The following is a 16,987-nucleotide window of genomic DNA, read 5'->3' as shown; positions in this document are numbered from 1 at the left end:
TTTTGTATTTGGGGGCATTTTACTTAGTTACAGCTGAGAGGAAAATCTCACTTGCGTGAAGGCTACCACAACTATACGTTCCCGTTTTATTTTTCACTTCTAGTTTGGAGCTAATTACAGTTTAAATGCCTTTTATCTAATACATGTAGGTACTGTATTTTTCTCTCTTGCTTTATCTTTTTTTCATGGTGTCCTTAGTATTCCTGTAGGAACTCTGGAGACATTTTACCCTGTACTATTTTTCCATAGACGTGCCTTACATCTCTCCCTTACCATTACTTTCACACCATAGTTTTCAAATTTCCTTTTAGTGTGTTTGTAACTTTCATCGGCACTATGATTTACAGATTAAATTAAATCTGGGCCATATTTATTCTTCTGAAGTAAGAGAGGGAAGATAGTGACTGCGAAAATTAGTATTGGGATTTAGAGCCTTTCACGACTAAGCCATTGGTTCAAATGGGGCCCTACTAGCTAAAGAATTGAAAGCCGTTAGCAAATGACAGCTATTTGGTCACTTACCTGCCTATGTACATCTGTAGGAGAAAAATCTCCAAAGCCTTCCCATACACCACCATTTTCATCCTCTTCATAAAAACGAATTTGAATATCATCTGCAAACAGTGCGAGAGTGTTAATTCCTCTAGGTTTTTTTTAAGCTTTTGGTTAAATCAATTTCGAATAAAAAATAATATGGTGGATGGCAGTTCTAACAGTGGATTTTGGGAGATTATATTTTTCCTAGCACTGATTCATACTGTATACTATAAACAACAATAAATGATTTTTGGTAAAGGAAAATAATTCTCTCTGATGCTGAATTTCACCCAGTATTTGTTTTCTGTGGTAATGTGTTACATTTAGAAGAATACATTAAACATCAAGAACTTTACCCCTCTCAAGTATGATAAATTTAAGAAGATTTATATGAACATTATTTCCACCAGTTTTACGCTGATGTAATTCTTGTGATTTCAGTGGAGTTACTCATGTTTTAAACTGGTGTGAGTGGAGAATCAGGTTCACTTCTTCTTCCTGTTCTATGGTTAAACAGGATTAGTGCAGTAGCTCAATACAGAGTAACTGTAGGGATGGGATAACTTATGGTGTGAAATATAGGACCCCCAGCCCACCAGTCTGAATTCTGAAAACTGAATGAAACTTGAACTGTTCAGGTTCAAGTTCTATTTACTGCTGGCAAAAAGCCACTTCTCAGCTACTGCTTAGAGTGGCAGCAGCTACTTTCAGCAGCAGTCCTGAGCTAAGTGCTCTCCAGCAATGCATTTCCTCTCCCCTTCACAAAGCAGTGCGAGGGGTAGAGATGTTTCTGTCAGGCTGGGGGCCCTCTGCATAGACCTCTTTGGAGAGGTGGAGAAAACAGGCCACCCTGAGGACTCTTTCCTCGGCATCCTGGGGAGGGGAAATACGAAACGCCCATTTTTTGCCTTTGGCTAATGGCAAGGAACTCTTTATCTTCCTAATCAATGGGAAGGGGCCTTGGGGTAGGTGGGCTGCTTCCTCCTGATCCCCAATCTGGCAGCATTCAGATTTAGAAACACTCCTTCCAATGTTGCTGCCGTGTGCATTCAAGTTTCCGAGAGCACAGAGGTTTGAGAGAGTGACGGTGTCAGGGGAAACCCCGCTCAGACTAAGGGGAAACCCCACTTCGGAGTTTCCATTTATTCAGACTTTTTTTTAAAAAAATTGCATTTTACTTAATCCCCTGGAAAGGCTGTGGATTTACAGTGTTAAGGAGAAAAAAACATTTCCCCAAACTCAACCAGTTTCTCTCTTCCCTACAGAACTACACAGTATGCTGTCTTCTCCCACACCCTTCTCTGCTGCAGCGTGGAATAACAGAAAATGCCTGAATCATTTAACAACTCTACTCTACAGTCAGGTAGAGAACTGTACATGCTGTTGTAGCGATAAAGTATATCTGTGGGTCCTTGTTTTAATCTACAGATTGAAACACTCCAAGCCCCCTTTTTCTTTTCTGTTTACTTCCATCTATGAATAGGAAACCAGAATATTATAAACAAAGGCCAATATGTTAAAATTTGAGCATCTTAAATTAAGCATCCAAATCCATATTTAGAGCCTGATCCCGCAAACACTTCATTCCAGGAATAATGTTTACAACTGTGAGTCCACAGGATGCCTCACATTGCACAAGCCTGACACCTGGTAGTAACTATTTACAGGTTCATTCCCTTTGACATCTACATAAATATGGCCTGATTACTGGCAGTACTGAGCACCTGCAGCTCCCACTACACATTATACAAGGGGTTGGAGGCACCATAGGGGTGTGGTCATGGGTCCACAATTGCACATATCCAGTGTTCACAAACCCTGACAACCTGGGGGGCTAGAACAGAAACTTCAGAGGGGCTGGGGTGGCGTCCTGGTCAGTCTGCTGGTTGGGGGAGAGGGAAAAGGGTACGTGAATTTCTTTCCCCCAACTCTCCAGGCTGTTCCCCCTACAAATTACTCGTGGGTGAGCGGTGTAAGATCACTAATCGCTGCCCTAATCACTGCTGGCCTGATTTTCAGAAATGCTGAGAACTCACAAATTCTGCCGAAGTTAATGGGAGCGGTGTTGGCACAGGACCTTTGACTGCTAGGCCACCATGAGAAACATAGCAAAGCTACTTTATAATCCCAATCAAAGGGGCCGATTCAGAACACCAGACAGTTTGGGGCTCTTACCTTTCTGAACCTTGTCACAAAGAAGGTAAATCTCCTCTCCTCCTGTCACACACCCTGCTGTTCTGTCCATTCTTACAATCTTTAAATTGGATGCATTGGGGGCTTCTGTCAAAAGGGAAGAGTTGAAACAAGATGTTATTCTGCTGACAGCTGTAGGCTAAAAATTGGTTTGTCAGGGTTTGGTTTTAATCCATAATGGTCAGTAAACATTACTTTGGGCTGATGCACTGAAATCGACGAAAAACGTATCAATGGGTAAGGGTCGGCATGCCTGCAGGGACTGGGTGCCACTGGCCCTGCAGCTGTGCAGGGAGCCCTGTTCAGCTCTACTGTCACGGCCCGATTTGCACACCAGCCAGGAATGTGGGAGCTGTCCCCAGGCAGCAACATGTTCAGCTTCACCCTGTGGTCAAGGGCTCGGCCTCCCTGGCCAGGGGGTTCTCTGCTTCACAGGGCCAGGACGACCAGAGCCTCCTCCCCCACCTTGCACTCTGGTGTCTTTGGCCCGTCAGCCGCACAGAGAGCCCCCTGCAGCCCCACTGTCAGCACTGCCCTGACTCTAACCCCAACCCTGCCATCCCAGCTGTAACCCTAAACATAGTTAAAAACAGAAAATAAAATCTTAAAAACAGAAATGGAGAAAAAAACGTCAAAATTAGAAAAAAATATAAAATTCTGCCACGCCTAGTGAACAAGAAAGCACAGAAATGGGATAAAAGGCAAATCTCAAACAAGAATCACATGGTACTGACTGGATTCCTTGTCTTGTGAAAGTGAAGGATGAACCACTAATTTTTCAACTTAAGGGCCTGATTTTGTACTCCTTATGCAGGCAAAACTCCCACTGACTTCTGTAGAAATTTTGCCTGACTATGGACTACAAATAAGGGATGCATCCAAAGAAGTGAGCTGTAGCTCACAAAAGCTTATGCTCAAATAAATGTGTTAGTCTCTAAGGTGCCGCAAGTCTCCTGTTCTTTGTTCACTACTGTGTTAGTCCTGTATGAGCACTATACCAGTCAAGTAGTGCAGTGGGGAATCAGGACTCAAGACCCTCCATTGTTACTAATTAGGTTAAAAAAAAAAAGCCATGTGAGAACTGCATCACATTTTCTCTCTTGTGCTCTTGAAATCGGTTAGTGTGGCACCACTAACTGCTTGATATGGTGTGTGTGTGTACATCACTATATACTTGTACATCTCCTGTTTCTTTACTGCTCTGTGGCCTACCTAAAAAGAGTTTGTTAGTCCCTGTCCAGTTCACAGTGGACTGGGGTCCACATCGCCACCATCAAAACTGGCGATTATTTGCAGTCTCAGTAGATATGTCAAGAGTTAAAAGGGCCCTGGACACAGAACTGTCCTCACACCATTACAGATAGCAGCTTCAGGTGAGGTGTGAGACACAACGGCAGGACAGCATGGCAGAAGCCTGCATTGCCACATGCTGCACCCGTACTGCAGTGCACTAGATTCACCTAAAAACAAATTAAAAGAAAAAAAAATCCCTGTTTCTTTTGAAATAAATGAATTCAGTTGGTGGTCTCAGATACTCTGGTCACTGGCAGTGGCATGAAAACCTAGACAGTGAGAGAGATAGGTGCATCTATTTCCTCCACCTTCCCCACAAATGGAAGATAGACTTTGATGCTCAGACTTAAAAACAACAACAAAAAGCATAAAGCAACATTCAACTTCCTTTCAATGTGGCTTGGCATACACTATACCTCAGTCTGTACTGTAACTTCCCCCCCTGCTTATTGTATCAATATGCAGATATGTGTTACCGTAATGAAAGCATATTGGAATTATAACAGATACTAAAGTAAACCAACAACATTCCTCAAAGACACCACTTGGTAGTTCACATCACCCTCCAGATGAAGAGTCTGGGGCTTTTACTCTTCCAGAAAATGCAAGTAATATAATGCAAAAAAAAGTACATACTTTTTCTGGATTATTATTGCACGAATATTGCTAAATTGGTAGTCATAAGTAGCAGGTAGGAGAATTGCAGAATTAGAGGGGGTTCAGAGAAGGGCAATGGAATGGGAAAAGCTCTCATATGGAGAGAGATTGAAAAGATTGGGATTGTTTCCCTCAGAAAGGAGATGAACAGAGTGGACACGATAAAAGTGTATATAAAATAATGAATGGTCTAGAGATGGTAGATCAAGAACTTCTGTTCTTCCCATCTCATAACACAAGGACAAGAGGAGATTCAATTAAATTATAAAATGGCAAATTCAAAAGGGCTGCAAGGAAATACTTTTTTCCCAGAATGTACAACTAGAACATAAGAACAGCCATACCAGGTCAGACCAAAGGTCCATCTAACCCAGGGTCCTGTCTTCCAACAGTGGCCTGTGTCAGGTGCTTCAGAGGGAATGAACAGAACAGGTAATCATCAAGTGATCCATCCCCTGTCACCCATTCCCAGCTTCTGGCAAACAGAAGCTAGGGATACCCATTAGATTGTGGAACTCTTTGCCACAGGAAGTTGTTGAGGTCAAGAACTTATCAAGATTCAGAAAGGAACTGGACATTTATATGAATAACAAGAATAACAAAGGTTGTCATAATAGTAAAATTATTTTGGAAGACATATGTGATGGGGTATACAAACCCCTCACTGGAGCTGAAGGGGTTAAAGGACTATACTGGGTCCAGGTAGCCCTGCCCCTCCAACCCTGCAGAGCGTGCTCCAACTGGAGACAGGGTTGAAAAGGGAGCAACCCAGCTCAGAAGGGGGAGGATGAGGAGGAGTGCAAACCTATCATGAAGATGCTTGCCAAAAGGGGCTGAAGAAGCCTCCTTGAAGAAAAAGGACTGTATGCGGAGCCCAGCTGGGGCTGGCAGTTTAGTTTCCTTTTTCCTTGTTCTTTTCTCCTTATCTGGGGGCAGAAGCTGAGGGAAGGAAGCGGTGGTAGGAAGCAACCCAAAAAAGGTTGCTCAGAGGGCTCCTCCCAAAGGCCAAACACTGCTGATCTACCTAGGGCCCTGGGTTGGAGCCTAGTGGAATGGGTGAGCCTGGGCTCTCCTACCACTGCTCTACAACTGAGTGGATGCTAACCGTTAGGCCCCTCAGCCCACCAAGAACCCCATTACAGGATATTAAACCTCATGCTTCAGGGCTTAGGCCACTCTCTTGCTACTAGAGACCTGGATGACACCCAATGTGAGGGGCAGATTATCCCACATCAGCCTAATGTGGGGTTCTTACACCTCCCTCAAGCATGGGGCACTGGCTACTGTCAGAGACAGAATAGGTACTAACTGGACCTTGGGTCTGATCCAGTCTGGCGATTCCTATGGCCTACGTTCCTAGAAAGGGAAAGTAAGACCGTGCCTGTTAAAAAGGACATGAAAGCCAAATGTACTTACTGCTGTCATATATTGCATCTGATATGACAGGATCAAGTCTTCTTGTGAAGCTGCCAGTGCTGTCGGGGAGGAAGGCTGTGAACATGAGTCGCACCACGCTGAGGTCCATCTCTTTAGTCTGCTGAAGGGCTGCCTGACGGATGATTTCTCTTTCCCGCTCTAGAACCAATCAATAGCAGAGATAAATTGGAACAACAAGGGGAAAAACAATTCTACCTCCAAAAAGCACTGATAAAAGCTGCTTTTTTTTTTTTTTAAACCATGAGCTTCAATTCTTATTTTTATTTGGAAAATAGTAAACGGGTAATTCATTGCATTCTGCACTTGTAATAAACGGAGTGACATGCAATTTGTTGCCTGCAAATTATTATTTCTATTGCACCCAAAATTGTGCCAGGCACCTCGCAAACATACAAAAACAGGCACACTCCTGGCCCTGCGGAGTTTACAATGGGTGGAAATACAATAAAGAAGGACAATGATAAGACACAGCAGCTATTTAAGCAAAGTTCACCTGTAGAAGCTGGCACTAACCAGCAGTAAAATAAGTAAGTATTCTCTAACTTCTGGCTGTGCCATAGTCAGAGCTGGATTGGCCCTTCAGTCCTTCATTAATTCTCTGGGAGCAATGCCGGCCCAAGGTTTTGCAGGTACATGTGTCAAGCAGGGGTTGGAGGGATGATCTTGCCCCAGAGGGATCTCTGTTCTGCCTACAACCACTTAAAGGGTCCAATCGCTCTCCACGGTAATACAAAGTGACTCAGTTTCCCTGAGGGTACTGAACCCCTAGGGGTTGAAGATGGAGGCATTGTTGGTGGAACTCGTGCACAGGAGTAAATGTTGTAGAAATCTAGGAGAGAGGGTTGTTTGGCTCTGCATGCCTGAAGATCCCAAAAGCAAAGGACCTCTCAAAACGCACAGCTGGGGGCAGACTACCTAGGGAGCCTACTAAGACATCATCCTGGCTGAGAATCTGTGTTTCTTGGAGCAAAATCTATTATCAACAACACATGTTCTCAAGATCCATGATAACCAAATGAATAACATCGCACCCACCTGTTAGTTGTCTCTCTCCACCACCTTCTGCTTGTATATAGTTGAGTTCAGGATGCACTAGGAGCCCAGGATTGTATCCTTTTTTACAGGCATCTGTCATTCGTGCTTCCAGAGTTTCAAACACTTTCTTCTTTGTGACATGAAGTATCCCTAGGTTTGGAAACCTACACAATATGATTGAAGAAATATTTTCTTAGTCCCTTATGCAGAAGTTGCCCATAGTCTCTCTTTGTAACCATAATCATTTGGGGTTGATCCAAAGTCCACTGAAGTCAATGGAAAGACTAAATTTTCAAATGTGGGTGATCGAGCAGTACTTACAAAATGTGTGGGCACCCACTGCATATGCAAAACCTAAATCACCGTGTGCCAGTGGTCCTGTGGGTGCAAAAAACAGGTAACCTGACACACAAGTAACCATTTGCATGAGCAGTTACTGATTTTGTGCATGTGTTCATGTTGTGGATACAACCGAGGAAACAATATTTGAAAATTTGGCTCTCATTATCTATGTGTACTCTATCTTGGTAATGTCATAACCAGAGATGTTCAAACTCATGAATTCTGTAGGGAGAAGAGTTAGATTTTAAAGAACCCTAGCGGTCTTCTATATTTTTTAACTACTGTGCAAAAATCCTATTCAGATAAGCTAAATCAGAGTCCTAGAGGATTATGGGAGCAAGCTAAAAACAGTGCAACGATTTCCAAAGGATAAGAAATTTACTAGTATGGTTTTTATTAGGCATTCAGTGAAACACTGCAGATACCAAGTTTCAGAGGGGTAACCATGTTAAGTCTGTATCAGTAAAAACAATGAGTCCTTGTGGCACCTTAGAAACTAACAAATTTATTTGGGCATAAGCTTTCGCAGGATATAACCCACTTCATCAGATCCATGGAGTGGAAAATACAGTAAACAGGTATAAATGAATCCCATGAAAGCTGATGCCCAAATAAATTTGCTAGTCTCTAAGGTGCCACAAGGACCCCTGGTTTTTTTTCCCAGATATCAAGTTGAGTGAAAATGTCCAAAATATAAGACCTATGTTTCAAAAGAGCTGTTGGCACATTTAAAAATGATCAATTAGTTCTGGAACTAGCATGGAATGAAGTCGATATTCCAATTTTCATATGGGTCAGTTGAGGACAGAAAGGCTGTTTCTAAATATCATATGAGAAACTACACAGAAGTTTAATAGGAAACATGCCAAAGGATTATTTCAGATAAAACTATTTAAACGCCTACAACAAGCCAAGTTAGCACACTGCTCTTTAACATCAAAAAGTTACAGCATTTAAAAGAAGTCTCACTCCCTCTCTACTTTTTAGACTTCATCATCTTCACTAAGAAAGACATTCAGGAGATCATGGGAGTAAAACTCACAACTAAGAGCCTCCTTGAAACCTGATACACACCTGAAATCAGACATTAGCCTGAGTATCGTATAGTGATATTAACATTTACTCTTTTAAACCAAGACCAGACTGTTATTTTAGTATGATCTTTATTGATTAAACAGTTTTATTTATTTAATGTTCTTATGTTTATACTTGTCTTGTTTTAATTTCCATTTTACTAATTTCTATTTTCTTAATTCTTTTTCTGCTCTGATGGATTACTATAAGAGATGATTGGCAAATTTAAATGAAAATGGAAAACTAATGAAAACTGTAACAAGAGGTCAAGAAAAATTTTACAATTCTGCCATACCCAATTTCTGACCAGTTCTAAATACATTTTTAAATAAACTTTTAATACAGATCTGGATTGCACCTGGAAGGTGCCTGTTTGCAGATCTCCAAAAATCATATTAAAAATTATTTGCTTATATCTCTTTAACTTTTCCAGATTCTTATAATTCCAAAATATACCCTCTATCTCCTACATGTCAGTGTCTTCTAAATAGGGATAAACTGAGACCACATTTATTTTTCCATTTTAAGGTATGAGCAAAGTACATAGCAGAAAGTGAAGGACTAATGCTCCATTTAATGGTTTACCTTTACAATTTTCGTCTCTCCAGTTACAGTTTTTATACTCGATTCTCTGCCCACTAGCTTTGCCAAATATATCAGTGTACTCACCCTACTACCATATCCTTCGGTCCTGCATTAACTGTGCATACTCCTTCCTCACAATATTTACCCACCAAGCTGTGGGCATGCAGGTGTACGCTTTTTCCATTAGTAACTAACTGGACAATTACTTTTGCAGGCCCAACATAATTGAAGATCTGTAAACAAGCATAACAAATATTTTAAAAAAACAGAACATCACCATTAATCTAAGTAGGTATTTTCTGTCACTTTGATATCTGAGCACAAACAAATTTGAATACAACACGTATGTTTTCATTCCTTCCTTCGTAAAATACAAACAAGATAAAATGATTGTCCCGTATCACCAAAGAGGAGAGTTTTATCAATCCATTTACTAACTGTTTTATTTTTTTTCAAATTAAATGCAACAAAAATAAATTAAACTCAACGTACAAATAGCAGGAGTGTAAACAGAAATAATGAGAAAAACAGTTCAAGAGAGGCACTTATACCCATTTTTCAGAAAATAATTAAAGTAAATATTTCACTTTGGCCTTTTGCGCTAAGTAGGTTAAATTCATTCAGTAGATTGCATTCTCAGTAGACATTAAAGCATGTTAAGAAGTTCAGCGAAATGGTATGTGTTTAGCATTAAGAAAGTGCATTGTTTTGCTGAATGTAAAAGTGCTCTCAAAAAGTTAAGATTGAAATATTATATAGATGACTGTATTTTCTTTACAATGCTGCGTTCTCATTCTAATAATCCCCTTTGGCAGAGGTTTTACAGACAGACATTTGGCATGGAATTCATTCAATATTCATAAGAAAGTATTCTACATTGGCTCAAAAAACTGCATCGATCTGAGGCACTTACAATACCCTCCATTACCATAGTATCTTAGTACTCACAATCAACACATTTATCCTTCCAACACCCCTGTCAGACAAGGAAGTACTGTCCCCATTTTACAGATGGGGAACTGAGGGGCAGAGAGACTCCCCAACGATCACAGAGGAAATCTGTGACAGAGCAGGGAATTGAATCTGGGTTTCAGGATAGCACCCTAACAACCGGACCATCTTCCACTTCACACACAAGGCCCGGTTCTGAAAATACGAATGCACATGGTTTGTTTTTTTTTACTCACATGCATAGTTCCACTGAACTACACATGAGAAAAAAAGATAAGCACATGCATAAGTTTCTGCGGGATTGGGATAATGGTAAACTGAGTGTCTAGGACCACTGGTGCAGAATTGTGTAGAACTCTGTCTCCTAGCTTCTTACAACATCTTTTTTTCTGACACAATGTTAAAAATTATGGTTATAAAAATAAGTGATGCCACAGAAATTGTACAAATGAAAAAGCACTGCTCAAATAGCAATTTTATAAGGGCTTTATTTTATCCATGACATCATTCACATCTCTGACTAGCTGCTCTCATAAGATGAGTTCACCAGCTGATTATCAGTTATCTACATATTTTAAATTATACTTAGTGTAAAATCTTCAAACCCATACCCATTGTTTCTTAAACGCCCTTCCCACAGTTTCACTTAATTAACTAACCAGTTTATCAAGAAGTCTTTTCTCACATTTAGCCTCAGGTGAACTTGTATATTTAATCAACCAGAATACCGAAGGATAAGCATACACAAACCAGTCAGACAAACAACCAGTTCTACAAACCATTCTTCCTGAAGGAAAAAATAACAATCATGTAACGAAAGTGAGGTTGATGAAGAACAACTTGACATCCCATCACATTCTCAGGCCTGAAATGCACTGGAAATCACTTTGCAGTGGTTAGAAAGACAAGAAGAAAGTGATGCAGTAAACCATGCTGCAGTTACTCACTGCACCTACTGTATTTTTGGTATTTTCAATTTTATGAACTTTTTGATTTGATGAATTCCTCAATCCTCAACGAGTTTGTAAATGTTGGTTCTACTGTACAGTAAGAGTGATGACTAAATTACTTCAGCTTCTTGTATTGATAAGACTGATAATCAGAACTCACCATTATTTCACCACTCTAACATGTGTTGCTTACTTTTTTTGTTTCCTTTAGCTCTTCTTGAGCCCATTACACTTGGAACAGTCTCAACATTTGCCAAGTGCACTCCCACACGACTCCCTCCTACTCACTACTTAAAGCTAACCAGTTTCCAGGAAGCATGTGTCTGTGAAAATCCTCTCATAACCCACTTGTCTGCTACTTGTTTTACCTGTACCGTACAATAAAAATGCCTCTAGTTTGAGAGCGTGACGTGGTCTAAACATATGTCTAGCTCACATGAACTAACCCCAGCTCTGATAGTGAATCAACCTACAGCCTTGACCAAGTCACACTGCCTCATCTTCCTCGTTTGTTAAATGGGTGTGATAATACCTACTTGTCAACCTCAAAGAGGTATGATGATTAATTAACATTTACAAAATGATTTGAGAATGAAAATTGTTACTTATGTCCCAAGTATGATGATGATGATGATAATGATTAATAACTCCTAGGACACATTATTTCCTCTTTTTGACATATGCATTTTCACTGTTATAAGGTGCATTGTGTATCTATATTGCTATATAAATGATAAATAATAAATAACGTGCATGTTCCGTATTTGTGTCAAAATCGCTCAAGACAGTTCTGCATCAGCTGTTCAAACCACAGGGAAACTGTATCTAGCGCTGCTGGGTTTTAAGGACTTTCCAAAACATCTGAAAGCAGAACATTTAACTACGTGGTATCAAGATTGTAATCTTCAAACGGTTTACTCAGCTCAACACAGTCTTTGTAATCTGCATAGGGAGAGAAGCCAAAGTTCTCTAAAACTTAACTTGTATATAGATTGTTAGATCATTAAGCCAGAAGGGAGCAATGTGATCATCTGGTCTGACCTCCGGCATAAGACAGGCGATAGACTTCCCCAAATTAATTCCTGTTTGAACTAGAACATATATTTTAGAAACACATCCACTCCTGATTTAAAAACTGCCAATGATGGAAAATCCACCACAAACCTCGGAGTAAGTTATTCCCATGGTTATTTACGCTCAATGGTAAAAATATGTGCCTTATTTCAAGTCTGAATTTGTCTACCTTCAACTTCCACCAACTGGATCATGTTATACCTTTGTCTGCTAGATTGAAGAGCCCATTGTCAAAAGTTTTGTTCCCTATGTAGCTACTTACAGAGTTTGATGCAAGTCACCCTATAATCTTCTCTTTGATAAAATAAACAGATCACTCCATTATCTTCTCTTTCATAAAATACACAGCTTGAGCTCCTGGAGTTTCTCATTTTAAGGCATGGTTTCTGAGCCTTTAACCACTCCCACGGTTCTACTCTGAACTCTCTCCAATTTTTCAACATCCTTCTTGAATTGTGGACACTGTTCACAGTACTTCACAATTAATTCTAAGTTATATCTGGTAATAGATCAGTTGCATATGTATTTGTCAATTTTTTTCCACTAAGAACTCCAAAAACAGCCACAGACATTAATTACTGACTAGTACATTATTTCTAGAAAGTTATACAAAATGTATCGGTGCTGAACATCTAGAGACATTCAGATACTACAGTGATTTGTGCCAACATAACAAGAAAGATAAAATAAAATGTGGCAAGAAGGATGTGTTCAGCTGTTACAAGAATATCTAAATGTCACTAAATGTACAGTTAAAAAAACCCAAGCCTATTGTTTAACAAGGAAATTACTAAATATTTGGTTTCTAAGGAGCCAATTACTATCAAAGACAAGAAAAAGAAAATAAGGAGTCCCAGGAAGAGTATAGTTGCAGAATTTGCTGTGCATCCACCATAGGGAAGCAGTGTTCAGTTCACCTAATCTGATAAAGTTAAAAATGCTGCACAGTCACATTTATCTGATGTTTCTGTTTAAGAGACAGATTTGTTTTAGAGATTAAAGGGACATCTTGAGAGCTAGTGAATTTCAAAACGTAAGTTGAAAGTAGTTTCAACTGCTTCACAGCTCCATGAGTCTGCTCAGCAGTTTTTATGCTTTACAAATCACATTTTCCTATTTTAAAGATGTTTTTCTGTACCTCATACAAGCAAGTGAAACTGACTTACTGATTAGAGAGACCAAACAGCAAAACTAACTATTCAAAGTGCTGTGAAATGCATGAAGTCAATAAACTAAAAATTGGGAAGCCACCCCTTCTTTCACATCTCTTTCAGTTATAGCAACATTTGGCCGAAGTTCTGAAAAAACTTCAAAATGTGAGTAACTTTACACATGTGAGTAATTCCATTATATCTGGGTGTAAAGTTACTCACTTGTGTAGGTGTTTGCAGGATTTGCACAGCCTTAGCTGTTACTTAGAAGTAAAACATTTTTAGGCCACAGTGTGATATTTTCAGTTGACAGTGTCCCTAAAATTTGGGTGCCTAAAATTTAGACAACTGCGTACATACTTCTACATCTAAATATAAATGACTTCCTAATTTGATTGAAGTCAGTGGGAGCTGCAGGTCTTCAGCTCCTCTGAAAATCAATTTATTTGGGTGCCAAATTTCAGAGTTAGGTGCTCAGCTTAAAAAATAAAAAGTTACCTACATTTTTGTAACTGTTGTTCTTTGAGATATGTTGCTCATGTTCATTCCATTGGGAATGTTCACGCCCACATGCACAGTTGTCGGAGATTTTTGCCTTAGCGATACCCATAGGGTCGGCTGTAGCACCCTCTTGAATGCTGCGCTCAAGCGCCGGTATATTAGGCGCTGCTGATCCTATGCCCTCTCAGTTCCTTCTGGCCGGCAACCCACAACAGGTAGGAGGGCAGGTAATGGAATGGACATGAGCGACACATCTCGAAGAACAACAGTTACAAAAAGGTAGGTAACCATTTTTTCTTCTTCAAGTGCTTGCTCATGTCGATTCCATTCTAGGAGACTCACAAGCAGTGTCTTTGGAAGTGGGCTTAAAGTCCACAGTTTAGCGGCTTACAATACTGCTCTGCATCATCCCTGGGTCTGTTGGGTAAATGTGTAATGGGCCATGAACGCGTGGATGGCTGACCAGGTGGCCGCCCTACAGATGTCCTGGATAGGCACTTGGGCTTGAAAAGCTGCCGAAGAGGCTTGCGCACTGGTTGAGTGGGTGGTGACAATTGCTGGAGGTGGCATCTTTGCCTAATCAAAGCAGCAGTGAATATAGGCAGTGATCCAAGAAGCAATTCTTTGAGCGGACACTGGATGACTTTTCATCCTGTTGGCCACTGTGACGACAATTGCATTGACTTGCAGAATGGCTTGGTCCTTTCAATGTAAAAGGCTAGTGCTCTCCTGACATCTAGGGAATGCTGCAGATGCTCCTCCTCCTCCTCCTCACGCGGCTTTGAAAAGAAGACAGGCAAGTAAATGTCCTGGCCCGTATGAAACTGCGAGACCACCTTGGGCAGGAAAGCCGGGTGTGGCCGCAGCTGGACCCGGTCTTTTCAGAAGACTGTTTAGGGTGGTTCCATAAGACTGTTTAGGGTAAGCGCCCTCATCTTGGAGACCCAGCGGCCGGATGTTATTGCAACTAGGAACGGGACCTTCCAGGACAAGAGAAGGAGAGAGCAGGAAGCCAAAGGCTCAAAGGGGGTCCTGTGAGCTGTGACACCACAAGATTCAGGTCCCAGGGTGGAATGGGGTCCCTGATGTGCAGGTAGAGGCACTCAAGGCCCTGGAGGAACATGGCAGTTATGTCCTGGGCTAAAACTGACCTGCCCTCGAGCAGTGGACGGAAGGCCGAAATAGCAGCCAAGTGGACCTTGATAGATGAAAAGGGACAGGCCTTGCAGCTTGAGATGCAGAAGGTAGTCCAGGATCAACTGCAGCGAGACCCGCTCAGGTCGACTGCCTTTGTCCAAGGTCCAATAAGTGAACCGCTTCCATTTGGCCAGGTAAGTCGCTGTGGTGGAGGGCTTTCTGCTGCCCAACAGGCCCTGAGCACTCCAGCTCCTCCGCATTTAACCATGTAGCAGCCAAGCCATCAGGTGCAGTGCGGCCAGGTTCAGATGCAGAAGACTACTATGGTTTTGGGACAGCAGGTCCAGCCTGAGCAGCAGCCATAATGGAACAGCCACTAAGAGGTCCAGCAGCATGCTGAACCAATGCTGGCACAGCCTAGCCGGTGCTATGAGGATTACCTTCACCTTCTCCTGATTGATTTTCATGAGGACTCTGTGAATCAGCGACACCGGAGGGAAGACATACAACAGAGCCCCAGACCACAGAAGCAGAAAAGTGTCCAACAGGCTCGGAGCCTCTGTCGATCCCCCGAATTGCGCTGAAAATGTGGCATTTCCGGTTTTGCCTGGACACGAACAGGTCCACCTGGGGAGTTCTGCACCTATGGAAGATGAAGCTGGCCACTTCCGGATGGAGGGACCAGTCGTGACGGGATGAGAAGGTCCTGCTGAGGGCAATCTGCCAAAGCGTTCCTGGCCTCGGGGACTTGTGTGGCTTCTTCCAACCCTGATGCAGGATTTCACCACTATGTGAGTGACAATAATATGTGGACTGGGACCCTGACCACACAGTCCAGGCTGTGTCTATTGGGGACATAGACCGACACCAGCCACAACAGTAGCGGTCTAGGTGGAGCTGCGCGTGCTGGACTACCTAAGTGCAGGCCACCATGTGGCCCAATCATCGTAGGCACGTGAGAGCGGTGGTGAGAGGGTAAGCTTGCATGAGATCAGGTCTGCCAGGGCTTGGAACTGAACTTCAGGGAAAAAGACTCTACTGGCCTGAGTAGAGTCAAGGACTGCTCCAATAAACTCTATGCATTGTACAGGCATTAAGGTTGATTTTTTCTCGTTTATCAACAGCCCCAGGTGTTGGAGCAAATCAGGTGGAGCAAATCAGATTGAGATGCCGCTGCACCTGATGCCGGGACCAGCCCTTTATTAGCCAGTCGTCGAGGAATGGATACATTTGCATCCCTCAGAGCCTCAGATAAGCAGCCACTGGCGCTATGCGCTTTGTAAACACTTTTGGGGCTGACGAGAGATGGAAAGGCAGTGCTGTGAATTGAAAATGGCAGTGGCCCAACACAAAATGGAGGAAATGCCTGTGCCCCAGGAAAATGGAAATATAAGTCCTTTAAGTGGAGGGCAGCATACCAGTCTCCTGGATCCAGGGAGGGAATAATGGAGGCCAGAGAGACCATGTGAAACTTTAACTTCCTGAGAGACTTGTTGAGGTGGCGCAGGTCTAAAATGGGTCTGAGGCTCCCTTTTGCTTTTGGGATTAGGAAATAGTGTGAGTAGAACCCTTTTTTCCTCAAGTCTGGAGGGACCTCCTCTACTGCCCCCAGGCATAGGAGGCTCTTGACTTCCTGAACAAGGAGTTGCTCGTGAGAAGGGTACCTGAAGAGGGACGGGGAAGGGGAGTGGGAGGGAGGGTCGGCCACGAACTGCAGGGTGAAGATATTATGTCGAGCACCCAACGGTCCGAGGTCAGCCACGTCCAGGCTGACCGGAAGGAGTGCAGGCGGTTGAGGAAAGGGGGGAGGATCCTGGGAAGTGACTGGGGTGCCATCCTCGGGTGCATCCTCATAACGCCTGCTTCTGGCTTCCTTGGCCTCTGGAAGAACCAAGCTGGGCAGAGGAACAGGAAGATGAAAGGTGAAGCCATTAAAATCCTTTGTCTCTGTCCTTCTTCCTGTAGGAGATGGACCAGGAGACACCCCAGGACCTCAACGGAGGCAGACAGAAAGGCTTTCTAGCCTGCTGAGGGGTGTGAAGGCCCAAGGAACGGAGGGTGGCATGGGAG

The 16,987-nt window shown here is 42.4% G+C and overlaps 1 protein-coding gene across 5 annotated transcripts in view; it reads right to left on the bottom strand.

The window, feature by feature from the left end:
- The window catches only part of NFKB1 (nuclear factor kappa B subunit 1), a 94,234-nt gene that overhangs the window by 33,128 nt on the left and 44,119 nt on the right, over window positions 1-16,987 (bottom strand). For all 5 annotated transcript variants that reach the window (XM_073340806.2, XM_073340805.2, XM_073340807.2 and 2 more), the window contains exons 6-10: window positions 9,238-9,386; window positions 7,153-7,316; window positions 6,097-6,255; window positions 2,713-2,817; window positions 523-614 (exon numbers count right to left, since the gene is read on the bottom strand). In XM_073340806.2, coding sequence (XP_073196907.2) covers window positions 523-614; window positions 2,713-2,817; window positions 6,097-6,255; window positions 7,153-7,316; window positions 9,238-9,386 — 669 coding nt within the window. The remainder of the gene's footprint in view (window positions 1-522; window positions 615-2,712; window positions 2,818-6,096; window positions 6,256-7,152; window positions 7,317-9,237; window positions 9,387-16,987) is intronic.

This window comes from Lepidochelys kempii, chromosome 4 (genome assembly GCF_965140285.1).
Source record: "Lepidochelys kempii isolate rLepKem1 chromosome 4, rLepKem1.hap1, whole genome shotgun sequence".
NCBI classification, from domain to species: Eukaryota; Metazoa; Chordata; order Testudines; family Cheloniidae; genus Lepidochelys; species Lepidochelys kempii.
Note: the sequence above shows the minus strand (reverse complement) of the source record. Positions and strands in the feature narration are given on the sequence as shown.